This window comes from Onychostoma macrolepis, chromosome 19 (assembly GCF_012432095.1).
Source record: "Onychostoma macrolepis isolate SWU-2019 chromosome 19, ASM1243209v1, whole genome shotgun sequence".
Classification (NCBI taxonomy): Eukaryota; Metazoa; Chordata; class Actinopteri; order Cypriniformes; family Cyprinidae; genus Onychostoma; species Onychostoma macrolepis.
Genome location: NC_081173.1, coordinates 10,575,498 through 10,600,360, shown reverse-complemented (window position 1 = coordinate 10,600,360; position 24,863 = coordinate 10,575,498). Strand labels below are relative to the sequence as shown.

Below are 24,863 nucleotides of genomic sequence, written 5' to 3'. Positions count from 1 at the left end.
AATATTACACAGGCATAAGCTACTTAAAATAAAGTGCATCAAGATTGTACTTAAGTGTACAAGTAGCTGTGTAACAGACTCAGTCTATTACATCTACATAATTACAAAATGACAAGTACAGGCTTACATGGTAAGTACATTTTGTTTCATGTAAGTACAATGGCTACTACAAAGTAGTTAATTAGGTAATTACTCTCTATTATGACACCTTAAAATAAAGTGTTACCAATATTGGCTCATGTGATTTGAAAGTCTTTTAGTTTTCATTTTATTCCAATTTAAAAAACATCCCAACATTTCTGGAATTCGGGTTGTAGATGAGTTTGTTTCTTTATTGGCTTTTCATTTCATTAAGTCGTTAACTGATGGACTGGAGTCGTGTGGATTACTTGTGGATTATTGTGATGTTTTTATCAGCTGTTTGGACTCTCATTCTGACGGCACCCATTCACTGCAGAGGATCCATTAGTGAGCAACTTATGTAATGCTAAATTTCTCCAAATCTGGTCTGATGAAGAAACAAACTCAACTACATCTTGGATGGCCTGAGGGTGAGTACATTTTTAGCAAATGTTCATTTTTGGGTGAGCTATTCTTTTAAAGAGCTCAGGCATTTAAAGCAGCAGAGGACATACTGCAATACATGCTCACAATTAATAGAACATAATTGTGTGTTGGTTTAGACAGACAGCATTCGATTCATGATTATACAATACATTATGTAAAAGACATTATATGCTCAATTTAGAAGTTGAAATTTTTAGTCCAACTATATGTTCTGTTTAAAAAAGTTCTATTTCAAGTTGACACAAAGTAAAATTTTAAGGCAGCACTGACACATAAATTTAGTTTCAGCTTTTTTGCAGTAAAGTTGTGTGACTGTGAGGTTGCTGTGTTGTTTATGGTAATGGTCCAAACCCTAGGTGAGGTGGAGTTACGGCTATTTTGGCACATTGTACTGTGTTGACAGTGTGAGTTATACATCACTTGCTGCAGGAATTAGCTGAAGTTAAGCGCTGCCCAGGGCTGTATGCTATATGATTATAAATGTATGGTTTAAACAATGACAGTTTGTTGAGAACTGACAATTGTTGTGAAATGATGCACAGCAACATAAAACTATATGAGGTGATGAAACCATGTGAGAAGAAACAAATTAAATGGTGTGTGAATTACGAAGAGAGGATTTAGTTTTTTTTTCTTTTCTTGAACTATGAAAAAAATAAACTGTTGAATTAAAAGAACCAAAGAGATTTGTTCTTTCGCAACAAGGGTGAAGTACAAGTATAAAAATTATTTATGCCAGTATGTCATCATGTACATTTACGGGATTTTCTTGGTCCACTAGTCACAGCATAAATGTGAATGTTAAATAGCGTAAGATTATTTGAAATACCAAGAACAGGGTTTCTCAAACTGGGTTATGTGAACATGAAAATGTGTTTTAGGTCAAACGAGTTTGACTGACAAAAATGTTTGGGAATCCGTGGTATAGCCACAGAAAATTTATTAAAATCAGTAACAGCAACTGCTTGTACGGAAAAATGAGCGTAGATTTTGTAATCCATTTTTATGCCCAAGTAATACATTCTGATCATTTCACAGTAACTCAAAGCAGAACACGCAGTTCTACTTGTGAATGTAGTTTACTTACTGCCCCTTAAACTCTCTCAGTATCCTGAATAAAAGGCATGCAAATTCACCCCATCTGTTTTCTAAACACAGTTTATAGATCTTATTGTGAGCAACTCATCCATGACCGTGTTTCTTTTTACTTTTTTTTTATGTTTTGAGTTGTTTAATTAAAGTGTAACCACTGGATCTTCTGGTTAAACGACAGACTTGTCTCTAGTGACGTATGCCAGATTTTCCCAATCATTTAGTCCAAGCTCACGTTCATCTGCCTTCACATCTCAAAATTAATTCAACAAACGATGCACAGAACCAAGTCCCCACCCTATACGCAACTAACCTTGCAAACTTTGGCAAAGCCAATTTAGTGTGTTCTGAGCTCAGGATCTTGAGTAAACAAATAACACATTACCAAGGGATAGCGTGTGTGTGAATACCACAGTATGTTGGAGTATGCAAGTTTTGCGGATCAGAGCAACCCTCTCTTTAGGGAATGTATTTGGTAATTGAGCTTATAAATAACAGCAGGTGGTCCCTGCATCTCAAACTCTCTGGAGGCAAATCTGTTGTCAGGAATAATTATAGAGATGGAGAATCAGTACAGACAAAAGCACCCGTTTCTGACTGCACCTGTCAACACACCAGAGACATCAGACAGACGTCTTCCGTTAGACTCATGATATTACCTGCCTTAGCTTCTCAACCTCATTTTATCTCAGACAGCACACCCAGGACCGCCCATAGTCCGTTTGCTGACCTTCTGATGCATCTCGCTTACAAAACTGGAAAGCATTTTCTTGATTACCCAAAGTTTGCTTCACACTTTCTTTTATTGCTGTTTCTACAGGATCCACTATCCAGTATCTCATCTTCCAGTGACTTGCAGTGTAATCTGTGCAGTGTCACCTTCCTCTGGATTCCTGGATTCATAACACAAGGAATCTGATTCATAACTTGGGAATATAACCTCAGGCATGGCAACACGACTTTCAGAATGGCAGAGTGAAAAGATACGGGATACAATGAAGCAGCTTTAACATGTTGCCGCCAAAAAGTAGCTGATGTGCCTGCAGGTGAGGGCAGCCCTTCACAACAATGCAGCGTAGAGTTACGAACACAGTCAGAAAGAACTCACGTCTTGAACTAATTCCTCATTTGTTACATAGTTTCTGTCGGCCTGTGAAATTCTACAACCTTGCCTTTAGCTACAGTCAGTGGACTCAGTGAACAAAATGATACAAACCAGCATGAGTAAACTACTTAATTTATTGTATAAATGGGTATTCAACTGTGTAAATGTCAACTTGAAATTTTCATAAAACAATTCTATAAAAATATATGGATGTAATTCTATTCAAAAACGACTATATACGAAATGCAAATATTTACATAGTTGTAGTAATGAGTCAGTTTTTAAAGGAATAGTTCTCCCAAAATTAAAATTGTGTTATTATTTAATCACCTTTAAGTTGTTCCAAACTGTTTCTACTGTTGAATACAAAAGAAAATAGTTTGAAGAATGTAGGTAACCAAACAGTTGCCGGTAGCCATTGGCTTCCATAGTATTTTTTTCCATACTATGGAAGTCAATGGCTACCGGCAACTGTTTGTTTCCCAACATTCTTCTTTTTGTGTTCACCAGAAAAATAAACTCATACAGGTTTGGATCAAATTTAGGGCGAGTAAATGATTTTTATAAGTAAATGTAAGTAAATGACATTATTTTCATTTTTGGGTGAACTATCCTATAACTTTCGTCTGTCATTTGAAATATAGGCCTATACATAATTGCTTTATGTAATTACCATATTACACTCAAAAAGTGCATATACTCTCACACATACACAGTCATAAAAGAATCCACATCTGAAAATATAAAGAAAAACAGCTGTACATCTTGTTGCAGTCCAAGTCAGGGTCATTGTAGTTCAAAGTCACTTTCCTTCCATGCGCAGGGCTGTGTTTGTCAAATCTGCACCAGTATGGCTCATCCTCAACAAGAGGCTCAAATATTTATTCATTTTTAGAGTTAAGCTTTGAGTTTTTATTTTTGCTTTTTTTCTTCTTGGGGTTCTGCGGCGGATGATCCTTTGAGGGACTCTGAGGTGCATGAGAGGACTCGTTGTTTTGGCGCGTGTATCTCTTGCAGGTGCAGGATGTGACGGCGGTGATCTTGTAGGTGCGTGTGCTGCCGTCCTGGCACTGGAGTTTAATGCGCTGGATGCGTGTGCGTTCGGTGACGCAGCGCCACTCCTGGGCATCCCGTCTGCTCCAGTAGTGACCTCCACCGATCCAGTTGGGCAGCAGGTGTGTGGGTAGACATTCTCCAGCACACACTAACTCCTTGACGGGATTCAGGCTGGTGCACTGGCCATCAGATATGTATTTAGTGGACCTCAGCTCCCTGCAACCAACCTGGTGCTGTTCTGCAAAACAAAAGTTCATGCTTTAAAAATCAGTGAATGGAGAAGGAATTATATGATACATAACACTTTAAGTAACTTCCACAGTAATATAATAGCCTGAAAGTTTAAATCAGTTTTAAAGACTTTAAGGTTAAACAGACATGAACAGACAGACTGATAGACAGACAGATAGATAGATAGATGGTGTTGCATAGATGTTCTGACTTGTTGAAAATAACACACCCTCTGTATATTTATAAAAATATACATCAGTTCATGTTTTTCAAAATATTTGGGAGCAAGATTTGAATCTTGTAATATTATTAAAGGCTATGATAAACGCATGAGTAAATAGGCTTAAAGGTAAACACGTACCGGTTTGGTCTCGGCTCTCCGCTCGTCTTCCTCCGTTGCGCGCTCGATTTAAAGAGGCATTATTTGGAGTCTGGTGAGATGTTGCGACCGTGTGCCCATAAAACTCTTCAGTGGCATCATTTTTGAAAGCATGACAGCTTTTTATCAGAAAGCAGAGCAGAAACAGCAGCTGGTATTCGCATGTGTTGAGGGGCATTGCAGAAGAGTTCGGTTCAGTGTCTCTTTGAAAACTCAGAGAATGATTATACCTACCTGTTTCTCATCCATGTTTATATACCCGCCCATTCCAGAACAGCAGCAGTGAGTGGAATGATGAAGTGTGCTGGAAATGGGCGTGTCCTCGCGATGAAGTACACGCCCACCTACAGCTACAGCATTCTGCACCATCCACATGGAAATTTATACTGATGTGAGATAATCGTTGCAGAAACATGACATGAAATTTGACAACAACAAAAAAACATTAAAAATAGATTCTATCCAGACGATTACATTTATTATCTGTAATGACCTATTTATATGTATGATTATGAAAACCAATAAAAATACGTTTATAAATTTCATTTGGTGTAAAACTGCAACATTAATAGAAGAAACACTAGATACCAAAACGCACTTGCTGTGAAAAATGTGTAGTTTTTCATTTTTCTCAGACTCTATTCAGTCTGCCTGACTTTTAAATGTTACTTTCATATAGAATATAATCATATAATATTATATGAAGTCATATTATTATTATTATTATTATTAATTTGACCATAATTTAATTATATGTATATATATATATATATATATATATATACACAATAAAGAAAGAAAAACAAAACAAAACAAATTCAGACAATTCATTCCACAAAATGAAAACTGAATGGCATTTTTCTAAACAAAGATCATTTTTGTTGTCACAATAATTTTAAATAATATTTTCTTATATGCCCTTGGCCCTACAGAGGACTATCAGTTTGGAGAATGTTTGGATGGATTCTTGAATTACATTTTGTTGAATTTTCATATTTTGCAGTTGGATTTATTTTATTCTCAAATATTTTAAATAAAGAATTAGCTGCATGCTGTTTTATTTTTTACTAATGCAAACAAACTTTCGCTATTATTGTATTGCTGATCTTGAGTAGGAAACACCTGTGTAGCTCAGTTGATACATGTGAGCAAACAGTGCATTGTAACACTCTCAAACAGAGAGACACTGTGCTGAGGATGTTGCGCTCTCAGGTGTGAATGAGTTTTCAAGCGTATTTAGATCCTCTACATGTGAACTTGATGCATTGAACTCTAGGTACAGGCATGCATGACAAAACCTATGAAATGGGATAGCCCTGGATTATTTTACCCCAAAATTATCCAAACAGGTGCCTCCGATGAGCTCACCAAATGAATGTGCATAACACAAACGACATGGAGGAAACACAAAAGCCCAATACTCGCTTTCTTCCACCGAAAATGTGTGGCTCCCCCAAAAAGTGTCTAGTTTCACTCACTCCTCAGGTATTTACGATTAATTCATTCCACTTGCCCCCAGGTACACTTCTTTGATTTGGACGAAAAAACACTTTAATATTGTGCTGATTTTTCCCCCCTTTTTAAAAAAAAAAAAAAAAAAAAAAAATGTATTTCAAAAGCCACTGCTGTCAAAATGATCTCTTATTACCTAAAAAGCACTGTTAGTCATATTGGTAAAGGGGGGTTTATTGGGGATCACTGAATATGCAACCTCAGGGCTTGAAAGAGGAATATCAAAGTCATGCGATACGATGCGGCATTCGCTAATTTCTGCATCTGAAAACCGGATATTTGAGATAGTCCTTTCATGCACCTGTAATGACTGTGACATGCTCATAGATGGAGACAGGAGAGGGATGAATCTCAGGGGAAACAGAAAGGTTACGGCACTGAGTTATGGGTATATTGACATGCGACTTGACAACCGTGTGCTAAATAGACCCTCGTTTGGCCCACAGGGTGAGATAGTCCCTTGGGATGAGGGGATGTGGAGACTGGGAACAAAGCGCTCAGGAACAGACAGAGCCGTCTATAGAATTCTGAGCGAGTGCCTTAGGATGTGTGCAACAGGACCAAGTGTGGGAAAGTCCACGGAGGAGATCCAAAACTCACTGTATAATGCAGTTACCACACTGCAGCTTAAACATTTTCCAAACATATTTTGAGAATGTGTTTATATATATCGATTGATGATTATGATAATGATGCATATTCATTTAAAAATGTTTATCTTTTTTTAAACTTTAAATTTTAAATAAACATCATCAGGTGCCTATTTCATTAGGTGATCATTATTGAGATCAAAATTTCACCTGAAAGAGATTTATGTTTGTAATAAACACTGTGATTCTGATCAATTAAAGCATGTATGCTATTCATAAACAGTACACAGCTTGCTGATGCCAAATTTAAGATCACACTTGATCTTCAGAGGATGAACGCTGCCCTCTAGCGGAAAACAACTGAATTAAAATGTATGTATTACATCAATTTCTTTATTTGATCAAGAAAAAAAAATAGTTTAGATAAAATTAAGCCTTCAATATGAACTCTTTTAGAGGTTGTACTTTAAAAGCAAATTATGTGAGAAGCAAAAAGCAGATTTAAAAAAAAAAAAAACTATGTTATGAAACAAGCAAAAATAGAAACACTAAGGTTGAAAAGGTACTACTGCAACAAAAACAATTAAGGAATAGTTCACCCAAAGATGAAAATTTGCTGATTATTTACTCAGCCTCAGGCCATCCAAGATGTAGATGAGTTTGTTTCTTCATTGGAACACATTTGGAGAAATTTAGCTTTACATCACTTGCTCACAGTGGATCCTCTGCAGTGAATGGGTGCCGTCAGAATGACCAACAGCTGATAAAACATCACAATAATCTACAAGTAATTCACATGACTCCAGTCCGTCAGTTAACATCTTGTGAAGCGAAAAGCTGCATGTTTGCAAAAACAAATCCATCATTAAGATGTTTTCTAACTATAACTGTCACTTCTGAGTCTATAATCCTCCAGTGAGTCCATCCAAAATCCACCAACATATTTGTTTAGTACTTTTTTGAACTGTTTTCACTTGTAAACAATGCTTGATCTGTGTATATTTTTCTCCTGATTCAGATGAGATTACTTTTTCACTGGAGAAAGCGGATAGAGGACTTGTATATTAACCGGAAACAACGATTTTAAAAAATGTCTCAATGATGGACATGCTGCTTTTCGCTTCATAAGATGTTAATTGGTGGATTGTGGTCATGTGGATTACTTGTGAATTATTGTGATGTTTTTATCAGCTGTTTGGACTTTCATTCACTGCAGAGGATCCATTGCTGAGCAAGTGATGTACTGCTAAATTTCTCGAAATCTGTTCAGATGAAGAAACTAATTCATCTACACTGAGGTTGACCTGAGGGTGAGTACATTTTTAGCAGATTTTCATTTTTGGGTGAATGATTCCTTTAAAGTTGTAGAGAAAGTCCTCAAAGTTTTTTTTGTTTTGTTTTTCAAACAGATGCCCACAGTCAAAACAGGATGTCCTTTGGTTAGCAGTTTGTCATGTGCTCTACATGTCCTGTCTTCTGTGTGGTACTTACACAGTTTAAGGAGACACAGAATAAATACAATCCAACACTTCAGTATCATAAATTACTGAATAAAATGTTTCCTATAAAATGCAGAGCACCAATCACAGCACAGCAGGCTGAGGATGAACTGGATGCCCAGCAGACTTCACCTGGCCAAAGAAACAAGAGCCAATATCTTTCTGTTCCTCAGTTCTTTCCAGCGCAAGGAGGATCTTCAGAGGCCTCAGAGGTTTCACTTTGGTCATCAGACGGACCGTTCTGAAGTGCACACTTTGACAACCCCAGACACAGAGCCAGCATGGAGCTGGCGGCGTTCACTACGTCATTGTCATCAACTGATAGGAAACAGAAAACACACCAATAAAATAAGCTTCATACTTCACTTCTGAAACTCTTATAACGTAGCATAAAATGACAAGAACAAAGCTTCTGTTGAAATAAATCTTGGTTTTATCATCAGTCCTTAGTCCTTCAGTGTCAAGATGACCAAATACACTGGTAAGATCCAGTAAGATCTGACTCAAGCAAATCAAGCATGTCTTATCTAACCACTGATGTGCTAATATGCTAACACTTTACCATTGCTAGAGAGTTCTCTCGGTTTGGGTTGGCAGTTGCCTCTCTGTGGCACAGGAGTTTTGCACTGCCTCTTATGGGTGAACCAGTGCAGCCTCTGACACGTTAGCCCACAGTAGACCACCTGCAAAGAAAGCCGAGCATTATGGGAAAACAGTGTTTCAGCAACATGTGAAACTCCAACTTAATGACAAGAGAGCTTACTTAAGAATACAAAACAATAATCTTTGTATAATGTTCATTCAGTTTTGAAATTAGATACCTTTTCATTTGAATGTTCTTGCATTAAAATGTTGTAGGATGTGGAAAGTTATGTGACTCGAGAAAGCACATGCTAAATAGCAACTTAAAATCATTAGTATACTTTGCAGATGGTCATTATGTGTGATTAACAGTAAAATAAATCACATTAACAACATTTGAAAGTTTGGCTACAAAATGATCAAAAATGTCAATATTAATTGAATGAATGTTGATGGCAAGCTATGATTACTTAAGGAAAAGAGGAAACATGTTATACCATTTTACAGAAGGAGCACTTCTTGTCAGCACCCTTCTCTCCACACGTAGCACAGTACTCTGTGTCCATAAGCACCATCTGGCCTGTCAGTGCCTGGGTCAGAACCGAGAAGGCTGTGGGGTCGTTACCCTGGAAACAAGAGAGAGGTTGAGAAACAAAATGTATACACATTTTTATAGATTTACATCAGTTAGCAAGTTATGAACATCAACCCTAGCATTCAACAGTTTTTGTTTAGTAAATTAGTAAAACAAAGTAATGTTGTGAAATATTATTACACTTTAAAATAACTTTTTGATTTGAATATTTTGTAAAATGTAAATTATTTCTGTGATGCAAAGCTGAATATTCAGCATCATTACTCCAGTCATAGTGTGTTACACAATCCTTCAGAAATCACTCTAAGATGCTTATTTGCCGCAAGAAACATTTCTTATTCTTAAAAAAACAGTTGTTGAAAACAGTTGTGCAGCTTAATATTTTTGTAGAAACTGTGAAACATCTTTCTTCAATGAATAGAATGTCTTTACTGTCACATTTGATCAATTTATGCTTCCTTGTTAATTAAAAGGATTAAAAGTAAAAACTGACTTCAAACTTTTGAACAGTAGTGTATAAACAGTAATATTTAACTTAATAAATTTAACTAAAATAGTGATTATTATTTAATATTAACTATTAGAAATATTAATTAAATATATATATATATATATATATATATATATATATATATATATATATATATATATATATATCTTGATATTATATGCAACAATATCATATTATATTATACATCTAATTTATTATATTATTTAAATAAGTACTATTTAAAATAATTCCACATTATATGACCCTTTAAACTTTGTTTAAAATTATAAGGTGTCCGTTTTATATGTTTAAAAATGTACTGACAATTTCCACTGGTGCTATACTTCGGACCAGCTGTTGCAGCAGGGTTGCCTCACAATAGGGAAACTTCCGGATACAATCACGGATGAATTTCTCCTGGTACTGAGGGAAGCCATCACCATCTCTTCCTTTGAGAAGGCTTGGGCAGAAGAAAAATATATGTTTTTGTGACTCATTTGCAAGACTGTCTAAGATGGAAGGACCGTAATGATGATCTCACCTCTTCAACAGGGCATCCAGGTTGTCATCTCGTTCCTGCAGGAAGGCCAGACACTTCTGCAGCACGCAGCTGATGTAGTGCATCTTCATGGCCAGAACCTCATTCATGTCCTGCTGTTTCACGCACTGCTCGCAGAGCAGATCCATCACACGGTAGCACTTCTCCAGGGCAACCACATCCACCAATAAGGGGTCCTCCTTCACCAGCATCACCATCTGAAAACACATGACGGAAAAAATGTGCCCCAGAATATGAGAAGTGAATATAGCAGAGAGACACTAGCCTTACTTACAATGCAAGTTTCATGGAGGAAACATATTCTCATGCTACATGATTCTGTTAACTGATCCCTGCTGAGTATGGCGCTGAGACACCTTACTCATCAGAAATCACTGGATGTGAGACAGCTGAGATAGCGCACACAGATGCCATCCGAGATCAGCCACAAAGCACACACGCAAGTCTATACTAGAGCAACTGTGTATTAAACGACTAACACACACCTTTGATTTGACACTCACAGGCCTGCATTTGGAAAATAAGCCTACTATTACCTATTTTGATGATGCTGAGTTGAAAAATATCAATAAAAACCCTCTCATCACATACAGTTGTTTTCACAAAATAAGATTTTCCGAATTATATATACAGTATGTATCAGCTTTGATGCATTTATCAGAATAACAAAAGCAGTCAAATGTCAACTGCCAAATACATACTCTGTTGTCAAAAAACTTTACATAAACACAAGATTATTTAAAAAAAAAAAAATCACAAAACTAATTTTCTGCTGCTGTTTGGATGTAGTGAAATCCAAACAGCAACAGAAGCAAATTTTCAAATAGATGTTATCTTAATTATCAAACCGAATGTATTTGAAGTACATCCTCACCTAAAAAACTCTTAAAACTACATTCCGTGACACAAAAACAGTATTATTTATAAAATTATAGTGGATTTGGGCATCCGCCACAACACTCGCTGTGAGAAATACCACAAGCAGAGTGATGCAAAGGATGAACAATTGGAGTTCTGTTATCACTAGAATACTGCACTCCTCTCTGCCAATCAGATTCGAGGACCAAAACGAACTGTTGTATTAGGGATAATACAAATTCTTCACCTTACAAACTGTGTCATATTTTGTGAGAAAGTTTGACTATTTTTTGGCACTATTTTTGGAATCAGCACCCCAAAATTAGTAAGAAACAAGTACTGGATTTCATTCAGCAAATATTATGCAAGGCGATGTTATTTATGTATTTCATTGCAATGTCACATGCAAATGTCATTCCATTTTTCATTTGTTATGCAATGAAGGCTGTTTATCAGAGCTGTAGGTATAACAGATTTATAACAGAAGTCCAAGCCTGTGTTGAAATGCAGGCCATGTTGTTGCTCTGTAATATCACAAGGATATATTTAGATGGAATAAAAGCAGGAGGGGTGTTGGTTAGTGCAAACTGATGCTTCTTCCAGTCATGTGACCTTGTATGGTATTCTTATGGGTCAGTGTTATAAAAGCATAGGTTGCTATGTTTCACTCACATTGTTTGGTTTGTGTGAGCATGGTGCTTTACTGATGCTTGAAATCTGAGTTACATAAACACACTTGGCAGTTCTTACCTTGACAGGATTGAGGTTAGTAGTCATGATGATTTTGTGTAGGGGTCCTACTAGTTTGGGGGGTAGTTTAGGTTCAATCTCTGAGCCCTGGGGTCTGGTGTAGTATTCCAGCCTCGCACGAGAAAAGAAATTGTTGATCACTGTCACACAGTCATGCTGACCTGCATAGGACAGAAAGATTAAGATGATTTATTCATTAGTAAGTAGTAAGTGTGCGTATGAATCACTCACCCACAAAGGCAGCCATCTGAGCAGCAGTCCGTCCCACGGAGTTGACCAGATCTGTCTCTGCTCCAGCGTCTAAGATCATCTCTGTTATTTCTGCATTACCTGTGGGATTATTTAGATTAGATGAACTGGGAAAACTTTAGATGCCATTTTCAGATTATCTACACTATATACAATACTGTTCAAAAGTTTGGGGTCAATAGAATTCTTTTTTTTAAGAAATTGATACATTTATTGGTAACACTTTACAATAAGGTTCATTAGTTAACAACATTAGTAAACATGAACTAAGAATGAACAATACTTCTACAGCATTTATTAATCTTAGTTAATGTTAATTTCAGCATTTACTAATGCATTTTTGAAATCACAAGTTGTGTTTGTTAATATTAGTTAATGCACTGTGAACTAAGATGAATAAACAATGAACAACTGTATTTTCATTAACTAACATTAACAAAGATTAATAAATAGTGTAATAAATGCATTGTTCATTGTTAGTTCATGTTAGTTAATACATTAACTAATGTTAACAAATGACACCTTATTGTAAAGTGTTACCCATTTATTCAACAAAAATGCATTAAATTGATATAAAGTTACAATATTTCTTTTCATATAAATGCTGTTCTTTTGAACTTTCTATTCATCAAAGAATTCTAAAAAAAGGATCATAGTTTTCACAAAGATATTACGTAGCACAGATGTTTGCAACATTGATTATAATGAGATTTAAGCGATTAAACTTTTCTCATGTAAACACAATACTTCAATCAAATTGATGTGATTATACACCTCATATAACCTCATAATCAAAGTAAAATATGTGGCATATACAGATTGTAATTGCAATACACAGATACGTAAATATATTACTGCGATTAATTCCTGACACTGATTATTGGAAATAATCACATCATTGATACACATGTAATGTAGTCATTGATAATAATAAGAAATGTTTCTTGAGCAGCAAATCAGCATATTAGAATGATTTCTGAAGGATCAAATGACACTGAAGACTGGAGTAATGATGCTGTAAAATCAGCTTTACCATCACAGGAATAAATTACATTTTTTTTTTAATTGTAATAATTATTTCACAATATTACTGTATTTTTGATCAAATAAATACAGTCTTGGTGAGCTTAGAATACTTCTAAAAACTACAGCTTTATTGCTTTAAAAGTGGATCATTTTATTGTTATTTTATGAACAGTTGATGAGAAATCACTAATACATGTAAATGCATTTTACAATATGTTTGATCATATTATTCAATTTTGACACGCTTTTCTGTCCTACTTGTGTGTTTTTCATGACTGTGCTATTTGTGCAACCCAATGCAAGGTAATCCCATGAAATTCATTCATAAATGACCTTGTAAAAGCTGTTACTGAAGCAGTGCCCTTTCAAAAGGTACTAAAATATGTACACTTTAGCTAATAATATGTGCCTTTAAGGTACTAATACAAACCTTTTAGGGGTAAATAAGATACAAAGGTGTACCTTTTGAAAAGGTAACTCAGTGAAGCTAAATGTTAGATAAATCGAAACTTGGTAGAGTATATCGACATGAGTTTACCTGAGAGGCCAGCGAACATGAGAGCAGTATAACCATACTCATGCTCGTTACAGTTGACATCAGCTCCGTGCTGCAGCAGCAGTCTGCACATGTCTGCTTTGCCCTTATAGGCCGCATGCATGAGAGGAGTCATGCCATACTGAAACGACATGAAGGAAAATCCTTCAGAAATGTCTTTTCATCTGCATGACTCAAAAGCAAATGAAATTTAGCCTTGTTCAGTCCCCTCACAAATTGTGAAAATCTAGGAAATGTGTCTGCAGGATGGAAATTCTGAAAAAACACTGGCACTTGTTGAGAGTGACATGAGCTGGGTGAGTCATAATCTTTATTGCTCCTTGGAAGAAGTCGAAAGATTGCGTTGGTGGCACAGCGAATAAGCTGCACATCTGATTTTGACAGGTGGGATACACTTATCAACTGTTGTTTCTAATAATTCTGGCCCCAAAAGGACCTCAAGTAGTCTGTAGGTTACATCTAGTGGCATGTCTCCATTATCACACCTCTTTAAGGACCACATCCATCACTCAAGAGTCTCTGCCATATGCCTGAATAACAATGTGTAACATATGCTGTCACCTCACCAGCCCACCAGCCACTGCACTTGTTTACATAAGGGCTGATCGTCAGAAAACAACTAAATAATACCACTATTTACAGTGTAAGGCCTGTGTCTATGTGGTTAGACTGCAGTGAAATAGCATAAACATTAATAAAAGTAGCAATAAGTATGGGTTGTGTTTGGCCAGCAGCCCTATGTCTGATTTTATGTTTTGTTGTGTTACAGCTTGGTGAACCCCAATGAGCCATAACTGGTGCTTAAATGGCCTGTAAATTACTACCCATATTCATCATCTTTATGTTCTTACCTCATCCAGACAGTTAACACGCACATTTGGATTGCTGAGTAGCTGGGTGGCCTCTTGCACATCACCTTTTGAGAAAACACAGTCTAGAGTTTAAAAACTAAACATTAGGATCATGGACAACTCCATCATCTTATTCCCTTGGATGTTCTACACACCCAACTGTATTTTGTATAAAGACACTCAAAGTATACTGAGGGTATTTGTAGATATTTTTATTATCTACCTTTTTCAAATTATGCAAGGATTCAGTAAAATACTGTTCTAAGATAAACAGAAAGTTTCATTAAACTGGTTAGTTTATAGATAAAGAGGATTATGTGAACAAATCTTACATTTAATATCAAAGTCTGTATAATATGAAACAGGCACTGTATATACTGGGGCATGTAAGATTATGTTAAGGTCCCATTCAGCAAGCCTACATTTTTTAGATCAAAAATACAGTAACCGCAAGTAATATTTCACAATATTCAGATATTCAAATAGAAAGTATAGTAAACTGTATTTTTTCCCCCCCCGTGAAGCAAAGCTGTATTTTCAGCAGCCATTACTCCAGTGTTCAGTGCCACATGATCCTTCTGCTCAAGAAACATTTCATATTATTATCATTGTTGAAAACATTTGTGCAGTCTAATATTTTTGTGGAAACCATTTTTTTTTTTTTTTTTTCAGGATTCTTTTATTAATAGAAAGTTTAAAAACAGCATTTGTTTGAAATATAAATCTTTTGTAATAAATTTGTTTACTGTGTCACTTTTGATCAATGTAATGTGTTTTGCTGAATAAAAGTATTAAATTCTTTAAAAAAAAAAAAAAAAAGAAGAAGAAGAAGAAGAAGAAGAAGAAGAAGAAGAAGAAGAAGAAGAAGAAGAAGAAGAAGAAGAAGTGAAATAAAATAAATAAATTACAACTAAAGAGTGATTTCCAGTACCTGCAGCAGCTACCTGTAGCATCACTCTCTCTTCAGATGTCAGATCACCTTTCCTCGCAGGGGTCATGCTAGTCATATTGACACCAGTCATTTGTTATTATTGTTAAGGATAAGATAAATAGTATATCGACGTGAAAATTGCTTCCCCAGAATACCGACCTTATAATACAGAACTCAAAGTAATAAAGAGAAAGCATCCTTGGTTCATACCACTTTGGAAATTGAAAGGAGGGGAGGGTGGATATCCGAGTGGAATGATGTGAACGAGCCGTAATGAATATTTTATAATATAAATATCTATTTTATTTCAAAATCTTTTGTAAATACAGGTTATTACTTTTTCATTCAAGACGATTTATTGATTAATAGCAGTAGTAATAATTCATGTCGTGCAAAGTACCCCTTTCGGGAGTAGTTCAGTCCAGCTGTACTTAACTTGCCTGCTCAAACTGTCGCGTGAGATAACTGCGCGGAGCGGCGCTCGAGATCATCACAGGCAGAAATTAATCACAGACAGGTAAATACAATCACATGATGCGCAATGTTACTATAAGCCTCATTCGTGTCTGATTCTCTCGTACTTCTTCTGAGCACCTAGCTTCTGAGCTTTTACGAGTTTTGAAGCGTAACCTGCTGGTCTTGAAAACTGTAATTAATTTAATAAGATAAATAAGTATTTGTAAGCAGACGGAGGCATTCAACTACTGATAAAGTCGGATTACTTGGTTATTTATGAAACTGTGTTGTAATGATTTTAAGCACTTGTCTGAACCACAGGTCGACAGCTTGACACAATTATATTGTGCTTTACACGAGCTCACAAGAAAACTCTATTATTTCAGGGGATCAAAAGTATGTGTGTTTGTGTGTGTGTGTGTGTGTGTGTGTGTGTATATATCTGACTATAGAATGTGCAATGAATGTAAAAGATAAAAGGTATTTTATATTACGTAAATATGAATGCCCATGCATTAATGCATGAACTATAGTGTAATATAGTATAATATTTATAGTAATATTTAAACTACGTATAATATTTATATCCTATCAAAGCTTCCGTCCTGTGTTGTGTCCCAGCACCTCATTCTGACTTTGAAACCAGGTTGCATTCTCTTCCAGGAATGCCATAGCTTGTGTGTTATTCTTGGCAGTGAAGCACTTCATAAATTGGGACCGGCGACACTAGCTAAAGAGTGTGTCATGGAACATAAACCTACAGCTATACAGCAGCACACACAAGAACACGCCTGCAAGAACAATCTTGTGGTTGCCAAGTGCAGTGTGATGTTTGTCCTTGTTTAATTGGTTTAATGACAAGGAATGTCACTTATACACTGCAAGAAAGTGGTGAAATCAAAGAGCCGTGTTGAATAAGCAGTGTGATACATTATTGGGAGTGATTTTGATGGTTGAAAGCCCCACTCACTCCTCAGGGACTGTTGTAATCTAATTAAGACCCGACTTTGATTTTTGACTCTCCAGAGTTTCTTACAGTGTTTCTGGATTTCCAGCGACACCGGTACTAACCGGTCCTGTGAGGTGTTGTGCTCTGGACATCCTCCACTTGAGCTGATCTAAGGGCCGGTTACTGCATTGTCTGTTGTAATGGATTAAGGTTTGGTGACAATCAGCTAAATTATCCCCTTTGTGGGCTCATCCCTGGTGAATGTGGTTGTTGATATCATTTATAAATCACACGGGACTTGCACATGAGTACATATTGTTCAGAGCTGCGTGAAAGGACTCAATGTTAGAAAAACACTGAGCCATGATGCAGAATGCTGTTTAAAAACAATTGTTCTGATTTCAATGAATTATCACTGTGAGTCATGAGTTCATGCAGCTTTGAGGACAAATCAAGGGTATTCTTTGTGTGGTATGAAATATTAAATATGTTATCTGTTATTTTAGAGCAGCATTACAGAACATGGATGAGAAGACCAGTCACCTCCTCTGACTGATTTTTTTAGAAACAAAATAAAATAAAAACTGTATGTCTGGGATTGGTAATTTATTTTATTTTTTTTATTTGATTTGATTTATTTAGTTAGTTAGTTAGTTAGTTACTAACTAACTTACTCACTTAATTATTGATTGATTGATTGATTGATTAATTGAAAGAAGTGTCTTTTGACCTTTTGCTCACCAAGGCTCAATTTATTTCACATGCGGATTTGGTGCTCAAAAAAAACATTTCTTATTTTTATTAATGTTGAAATCAGTTGATCTGCTTTGAACATGATAGACTTTTTTCCAGGATTCTTTGATGAATAGAAATTTATAAAAGAACAGCATTTATTTTAAATACTTTTAAATGTTTTGCAATATTGTGGTTAGTTTTTACTGTTACCTTTGCACAATTTAATGCATCCTTGCTGAATTAAAGTATTAAGAATAAAATAAAAAAATAAAAAACCTTACATACCCCAAACTTTTGAACAGTAGTCTATAAAAAAAACATATTTTTAAAGCTGACTCTCAAAAATTTATCTGCCCTCATTAGAGTTTTTTTATTAGTTTAAATGTTTAAAATTGAAGATTTATTTACTAGTTTAATAATTATTATATTACTATTTTATATTATATTTAACCCATTGTAACTCATGTTTCCATCACAAATCATTCTCACACTTCTGACCTCATCTTCACTTTGGTAACATATTATAACATGGTGCAAAATATTCATATGCAAAATTTACTGCAACATAAAGGAATAAAGGACATCAAGGAACTTTTTTTTGGTTTTGTTGGTTATGCAGAGCTCATAACAACTGCCTTTATTTACCCCATATTTTTTGTAGATTCTTGTCATAAGTTTACACACAATGTTGACCTGCACTGTATCACTCTGGGCATCAATAAGTTGTTGAGGCAGTTGATGGAAAATGTTGATTTTGTTTGTGTATATGTTTGTACGTGTGTATACTTTGTGAGTTTGCTTGTATACATACACACACACACACACACACACACATGCAGAGGGCTGTAAGCTGTGATCAGACATGTCCTTGCTGTAATACGACACGTGTCCCAGGCCTGGGTGACTGAAGTTTACACTGTCGGGGATGAGCCCCTCTATATTTAGCACAGGGCAGCGAAAGGCTTGCCGGAGCACTGGCTTTCTGCTGGAGCACTCACTGCATGCTGGAGAGGACCTTTCAGCTGATGAGCTTTTGGATCGCAAGCTTTTTTTCCCTCCTAGTACAGTGCGCTATTATAAACAAGGTGTGTGAGAGGAGGGTGTAGTGTTGGGGAAAGCACAGATTACTGGGTCAGGAGTTGTTTCATTGTTTTGTCTTGTGGGGCATCTAGCTTATTCAATAATGGATCTGTCATAGCACAAAAAATGGGTCATCTATGTTTTTGTTGCTGATTTGAATATATTTTATGTCTGTTTCTTTGCATGTGAATGTGAAGGACTTTTATGAATACCGGTAAGCAACAGAAGCCAGTGCTTACAGGCCAGCGGTTTAAGACCAGGAAAAGGGGTGAGTCACTTTTTATCTCTATATTTCCTATTCTACTTCATAGAAACTAATTGTGGCCTTTACAAAGAATTTAACTTATAAAAACAAACAAAAACTTGTGTTGACAATTAAATGGCAAATGTTCAATGATTGTTCTTAATATTTGTTCACATACAGAAACACACACACACACACACATACCTTAGATGTACACACGTATTGCAGACACTTACTCAGCAATGCAGTGGCAAGGGTCTCAATTCATGTTCCATTAATAGCTTGTTTGTGTTCTACTGTGTACTTGATGTCCTACACAATAATCTGGTACCAGTGCAGACCCTCTGCCATTCTGATCTTCTACCTTAGTTCTGTAGTCTTAGAAACACAGAAGTTAACAAATAGCCTACTGCAATAGCTGCAGCATTCGTTCCAGAATCAGAAAGTTTAGTGGGTGTTCACACAGAAAGCGTTTTTCTGTTCCACTGTGCTACTTTTCCATTGTTTCTTTATGTAAACGTGCTAGATGGACATTGTTGACCACTGCACTCTTACACATGACACAGTGTTCTTAAAATGCAGCGTTAAAAGAAGTTAAAACTTTTAAAAAACAAGTCTCAAGTTTTTTTTTTCATTCCATTTCCTGTGTCAAAGCAAAACACAATTTTGTGTGAATGGCCCTTATGCTTTTTGTTTATTATATATATATATATATATATATATATATATATATATATGAAGAGTTCAGATGCAAAAGCCTCTAAGTGCCATCTGAAATTTTCATCTAAAATTTGCATTTTTATCAGGCTCCTATGTTTAGGTTCAGTTATTTTACTCTAATGGCAATGTATAGGTCCTTTTCTATGCAATTAAAGTGAAATAACTTTAACTTTAAATAAATAACTTTTGCATCTGAACTCTTAACACACACACACACACACACACACATATATATATATATATATATATATATATATATATATAATTTATTATTATTTTTTTTAAATATGAATTGTCTCATCTATGCATCTCCAGTCACAAAATCATAGGAATTATTTTATTATTATTGTTATTATTATTGTTATTATTATTATTATTATTACATATAATTTGTTGTGGTGTACTGATAATTACAGTATTATCATACATTTATTTGAACATTAAATCGGAAAATCTTAAATCTCTTAAATCTAATTTATTCTCAGACATAAAACATAATATAAAATACACTACTGTTCAAAAGTTTGGGGTTGGAAATGTTTTTAATGATCACCAACACTTTTTTTTGTTGTTGTTAAAAATACAGTAAAAACAGTAATATTATTAAAATAACTTTAATATAAGTATTAAACTGTTAACTATTTTCTATTTAAATATATGTATGTTTATATAAAAGTATATATATATTATTTATATAAAAGTAATTTATTCCTTTGATGGCAAAGTAGAAATAGTTTCAAAAGTTACTAATAGTTAATAGAATGTCTAATAGTGGAGTATATAAGTAAAGTGTAACCATCTTTACTGTCACTTTTGATCAACTTAATGCATCCATGCTGAATAAAATATTCATTTAATTATACAAAAATGACTGGTAGCGTATGTTTAAACAATATAGGTCAATCTTTTTGTAAACAATTAATTATTTTACATCGAATGAAGTCATACAGTGTCTGCCATACAGGTGTAATTTGCATCATCCATGTAGGTGTATGATACGGGTGAAAGGTGAACACCGTTAGACAGGCAGCTTAGGAACGTCACTTAATAGCTTTTGACTGTGACAAATGTGGGGGCGTTTTCAACAGGGCATTAGAGTTATGCTTCACTGACTTGTGTGGTAGGTGTGACTGGCTCTTCAAATGTGAGATCTCACAGGAAGACACTCAACATGCTCTTTAGCGTGAGCTATAATCAGAATTCCTAGCCAGCAGCGAGGCGAGGGAACTCATTTACATAATGGTAGGTATAAGTGCGGCTTGCATATTTCTGTGTGCGACCACCTGCTTCGTTATCAAGCGTTCCACACAGAAGGATACAAATCAAGGATCAACTCTAAATCATTTAAAGCATTAAGTGGCTAATGGGAATCCTGAATCTCTGCTGCGGTAACCTTGACTGAGAGTCTTTCTTGTGTTTCCTCTCTCACAGATGAAAAGGAGAAGTTTGAGCCTACGGTTTTCCGAGACACTATTGTTCAAGGCCTCAACGAAGCAGGTGGTGATCTTGATGCTGTAGCCAAGTTTCTGGATGTCACCGGGTCGAAACTAGACTACCGCCGCTATGCTGACACCCTGTTTGACATCCTCATGGCAGGGAGCATGCTTGGTGAGAAGGTCCAAAACCTTGTGCATGATTTGGAATGTTGTCTTAATACTGCTTTTATTATTGCTTTGTAGATCCAATTTCATCATTGTGACATTGATGATAGCTTTTAAAGATACTATTTTATTTTCTCTTACTTCAGAAATGCAGTTAATAATCTCCCAAATGTTGTTGTGATTAGGTTGCAACAAAATTGGCAATAAAATTTAATCATATTGTTTTGCTGCTTTAGTTCAAATCATGCGAAAGAACCATAATTTCTATGACCAGGTCATTCAAGCCAAATAATCCTATTAATCCAAGTCCAAATGCTCCTGAAAAAATGGTTTTGGACTTGGATTTGGAGACGGATTACTGAAAAGGAAAAATGTAGGACAGGACTCTTTAATGGAAGATCGAGATATTGTGATTTTTTTTTTAAATCAACCATATACATGGATGAATAGTTTACAATAAGATCAATAAAATGCATTTAGAAAATTGTTGAGGTGAATTTTCATTTCATGGGGTCTTTAAATACTCAAAATCACATTAGTTTTTGACTTGAGTTTGAGTCTAGTCTTGTCCGATCTCAAGCACTGCAATACAGCAGTACAGAAGAAAAGGTTTTGGATATGTCGCAAATTTAAACTCAACAAATTCTTATGAATAGCCCATAAAACTAAAATCCCACTGAATTACACCTGCTAATCTGAGTCCTTGGCTTGAAAGCTCATTTCTCAGCATTCAGATCCTGAGATCATTTTCTTTTCTTTTTTTCCCAATTTTTAGGGTTTGTAAGGTAAAATGGCACTCACAAGGCCTGTGTATACTTCACTTTCTGTTTTCCATTCCGTCATGCGCACAGCTTTCGGTGTGCTCAGATGTCTGCGGACACTTCTGATAACGAAAATTGTGTCACGCAGACGGTATGCAGACCTTTGCAGAATGCCGAATTATACTTTGGTCTACAGTGCGACATGAATAAACAGAACTTTTGGGTCACAATCAGTGGTGTAGTCCTAAAGAAAAAAATTGGTTTACTATTACCCAGTCGCAACTTATTCAAGTAAGTAGAAAAATCTAATATGAAATAAATATTTCCAGTTAATATTTTCTTAAATTTGCTTTGGCTTTAGTACAGTGGTAATATAAAAGCCAATTATTTCATTAAAAATTATTTATATTTATACTATATTTTTCTAACACAGTATAAATGAGTCTATATACATGTAAAAATATAGCAAATTTTATTATTTAGGAAGAGAATTATATCTCCTGTGTAAAGCAGCTGTAAAAACACATTGTAAATAGAAAATTTTATGCTCTCCAGACTGTAAACGCAAATCCACACTGGATAGTTTGTCCGATCTGTTTCATCGATATGTTACTACGGCTTAAACTTGAGGGTGCTTAGCACTAGCATTCCCAACAGCATCAGTAAAATGCTTTCTCTTCAATAACTGCCTCGTCTTTTACCCAAGATATCACTGGGGCCATACTGTACAATCTGACAAGCAACATTCGTAAAGGACAGAAAATCACTTTGTGGACCCTTGTAGAACCATCTTTTGTGCTGTTAGCTCACGCAGACACTGGCGTGTTTAGCAGATTAACAGAATGAGAGGTCATTAGCTGACTTCCCCGTGACAGCAGGCTGTTGCTCCAACACTTGCAGCACATCTCTGGATCAAAGTGTTTAGTGCAGTACCTCCAGGCCATCAACTTACAAATCCCATTGATGGTTAAAGATGAGGACAGCAGGGAATACACAACATGATTTTAGCCTGTCTTAGTTGTCTCCTAGGAACTGTCACAGCCGGTTGGAAATCTTCAGATCTTTTGCACATAAGCAGGCTGAGTGAGTGAGTGGGCGGCTTCACTGTGGGACAGAAGCAGAGTGTTGAATTTGGTTGGAGCAGATATGGAAAGCCAGAGTAGAGAACAGCATATTATAAGGGTTTTTGGAGTTGAATATGCATTTTGTGCGTTTAAAATGATATACGTGTAAAGGGTTGTGAAGCGCATATGCTGGCAGATCAGACAGCACATAATTAGATTATAGCAGTTTACTTTAATTGTGTACTGACCCATGCTACTCACATAACGTTACATCATATAGTGCATTCAAACCAATATACTATAGAAATATGACATATGAATATGCTGTTCAAAAAAGTATGCGTTAAATTATCAATTAAAAATAAAAAAAATATGCAGATGAAAATGAGCCTCTGGCTAAACCTGGTACAATGCATTAAATGTAAACATTTATGTTAAAAATTGTGCATGGTTTCTTTCAAAATGTTTCAAATAATTGCTGTTCACTTGAAAATTATATTCATCAAAGAATTCCGAAATAATGTATCATGGTTTACACAAAAATATTAAACAGCACATCTGTTTCCAACATTGATATATAGTAATAATAATAGTAATAATAATAATAAAATATTTATTGAGACAAATCGGCATATTAGAATGATTTCTGAAGGATTATGTGACACTGAAGACTGGAGTAATGATGCTGAAAATTCAGCTTTACCATAACAGTAATAAATTACATTTTAAAACATATTCAAATAGAAAACAGTTTGTAATAATTATAAAAATTGTAATAATATTTCAAGATTTTACTGTTGTACTGTAAGCATAATGTACTTGTTATAATAATATAATATAATCATTGTTATTTTATTAAACAAATTATTAAGTGCGATCCTATCAATATATACTGTAGTAGCTTGACCTAGGTGTAGTTTTTTGTTGTTGTTGTTTTGGGGAGTTTTTTCCCTCCTCCTTTTTTTACTCCTTCTGATCATTAGCTAACAAGTTTATGTTCTTCCTTTCACACACTACACTTTTTGTTCAATCTGTGTGGAATGAGTTCAGTTTCAAGGACTGGTAGAGATGTCTTTAGGATGGGACTGTCTCTGTCAACCCAATTAGAGCTAAAAGGTTTACTCTGGCTCTATATAAAGCCCAAATAGCTGTGAGAGAGGAAGAACAGCAGCCTGATCAAACATCCAGTCAGCAGTCAGATTACTCCAGCTAGGGTATAGAGCCCTCATAAGTAGAAGACTGCCGTTAACTCTGAAAAATAGAGATTAAGTCCAAATCTTCTGACCTTTGCCCTTATTAGTCCTTAACAAAGACTGGTTTTCCTGAACTCTGTGAAAATAGACTGGGATCTATCTATTACACTACTGTGATGAAAGCACTACGTTCAAGTTAACATGAAAACATGAGATGAAAATAAACTTGGTTTACTTTCTTAATGCATGTTTTTGGTCTTATAATGAACTATTTATTTATAGACATAAATTTTTCTTCATCATTTACACCAAAATAATTTGCTAATGTCTTTAACCTCTTTTTCAACCTCTTAAACCACCCTTCAAAAGACTGCCCTAGAGAACTGCCCTTTTTTTTTACATGATTCAATCAGTTCTTTATTAATAAAATTAGTCCTGATCTACTGTTTTTTTTTTATTTAGATTTTTTAAATGATTGAAAATACAGAAATATGTCACATTAAGTAAAATGTGTTAAAATATTTGAAAATGTTTTTGCATAGTAATTTGATGAAAAAGAAGAATAACAGAAAATTTCTGACG

The 24,863-nt window shown here is 35.3% G+C and overlaps 3 protein-coding genes across 5 annotated transcripts in view; 1 reads left to right on the top strand and 2 right to left on the bottom strand.

Annotated features, from left to right (window-relative positions):
• Window positions 1-2,916: 2,916 nt before the first annotated feature.
• On the bottom strand, window positions 2,917-4,613 carry sostdc1b (sclerostin domain containing 1b). The gene is made up of 2 exons (XM_058754215.1): window positions 4,413-4,613; window positions 2,917-4,058 (listed from the first exon to the last, which is right to left on the bottom strand). Exons 1-2 carry the CDS (start codon window positions 4,606-4,608, stop codon window positions 3,646-3,648), a joined length of 609 nt encoding a protein of 202 aa, XP_058610198.1. The 5' UTR covers window positions 4,609-4,613; the 3' UTR covers window positions 2,917-3,645.
• Window positions 4,614-7,836: 3,223 nt separating this feature from the next.
• On the bottom strand, window positions 7,837-15,616 carry LOC131526054 (ankyrin repeat and MYND domain-containing protein 2-like). 2 transcript variants are annotated; one of them, XM_058754129.1, is made up of 10 exons: window positions 15,479-15,616; window positions 14,548-14,612; window positions 13,679-13,817; window positions 12,097-12,195; window positions 11,866-12,026; window positions 10,240-10,454; window positions 10,023-10,158; window positions 9,111-9,239; window positions 8,594-8,714; window positions 7,837-8,349 (listed from the first exon to the last, which is right to left on the bottom strand). In XM_058754129.1, exons 1-10 carry the CDS (start codon window positions 15,567-15,569, stop codon window positions 8,201-8,203), a joined length of 1,305 nt encoding a protein of 434 aa, XP_058610112.1. In that variant the 5' UTR covers window positions 15,570-15,616; the 3' UTR covers window positions 7,837-8,200. The 2 variants fall into 2 exon arrangements, with proteins under 2 accessions (XP_058610112.1, XP_058610113.1); XM_058754130.1 differs by lacking the exons at window positions 13,679-13,817; window positions 14,548-14,612 and having other exon boundaries at window positions 15,479-15,585.
• A 293-nt stretch (window positions 15,617-15,909) lies between these two features.
• bzw2 (basic leucine zipper and W2 domains 2) overlaps window positions 15,910-24,863 on the top strand; it is a 21,840-nt gene continuing 12,886 nt past the window's right edge. The window contains exons 1-3 of one of the 2 annotated variants that reach the window (XM_058754387.1): window positions 15,910-15,995; window positions 18,896-18,966; window positions 21,094-21,270. In XM_058754387.1, coding sequence (XP_058610370.1) covers window positions 18,903-18,966; window positions 21,094-21,270 — 241 coding nt within the window. In that variant the 5' untranslated portion in view covers window positions 15,910-15,995; window positions 18,896-18,902. Of the gene's footprint in view, window positions 15,996-18,565; window positions 18,704-18,895; window positions 18,967-21,093; window positions 21,271-24,863 lie in introns of those variants that run through there. The other variant, XM_058754388.1, reaches the window with a different exon arrangement.

Excerpts from the sequence above, each read along its gene's own strand:
- LOC131526054 (XM_058754129.1), bottom strand. The coding sequence starts at position 15,569 with ATGACTGGTGTCAATATGACTAGCATGACCCCTGCGAGGAAAGGTGAT. Across the intron at positions 14,613-15,478 it reads GCTACAGGTAGCTGCTGCAG|GTGATGTGCAAGAGGCCACC; the intron begins GTACTGGAAATC and ends TTTTCTCAAAAG. Across the intron at positions 13,818-14,547 it reads GTGTTAACTGTCTGGATGAG|TATGGCATGACTCCTCTCAT; the intron begins GTAAGAACATAA and ends ATGTCGTTTCAG.
- sostdc1b (XM_058754215.1), bottom strand. The coding sequence starts at position 4,608 with ATGCCCCTCAACACATGCGAATACCAGCTGCTGTTTCTGCTCTGCTTT. Across the intron at positions 4,059-4,412 it reads GGAGAGCCGAGACCAAACCG|AACAGCACCAGGTTGGTTGC; the intron begins GTACGTGTTTAC and ends TTTGTTTTGCAG.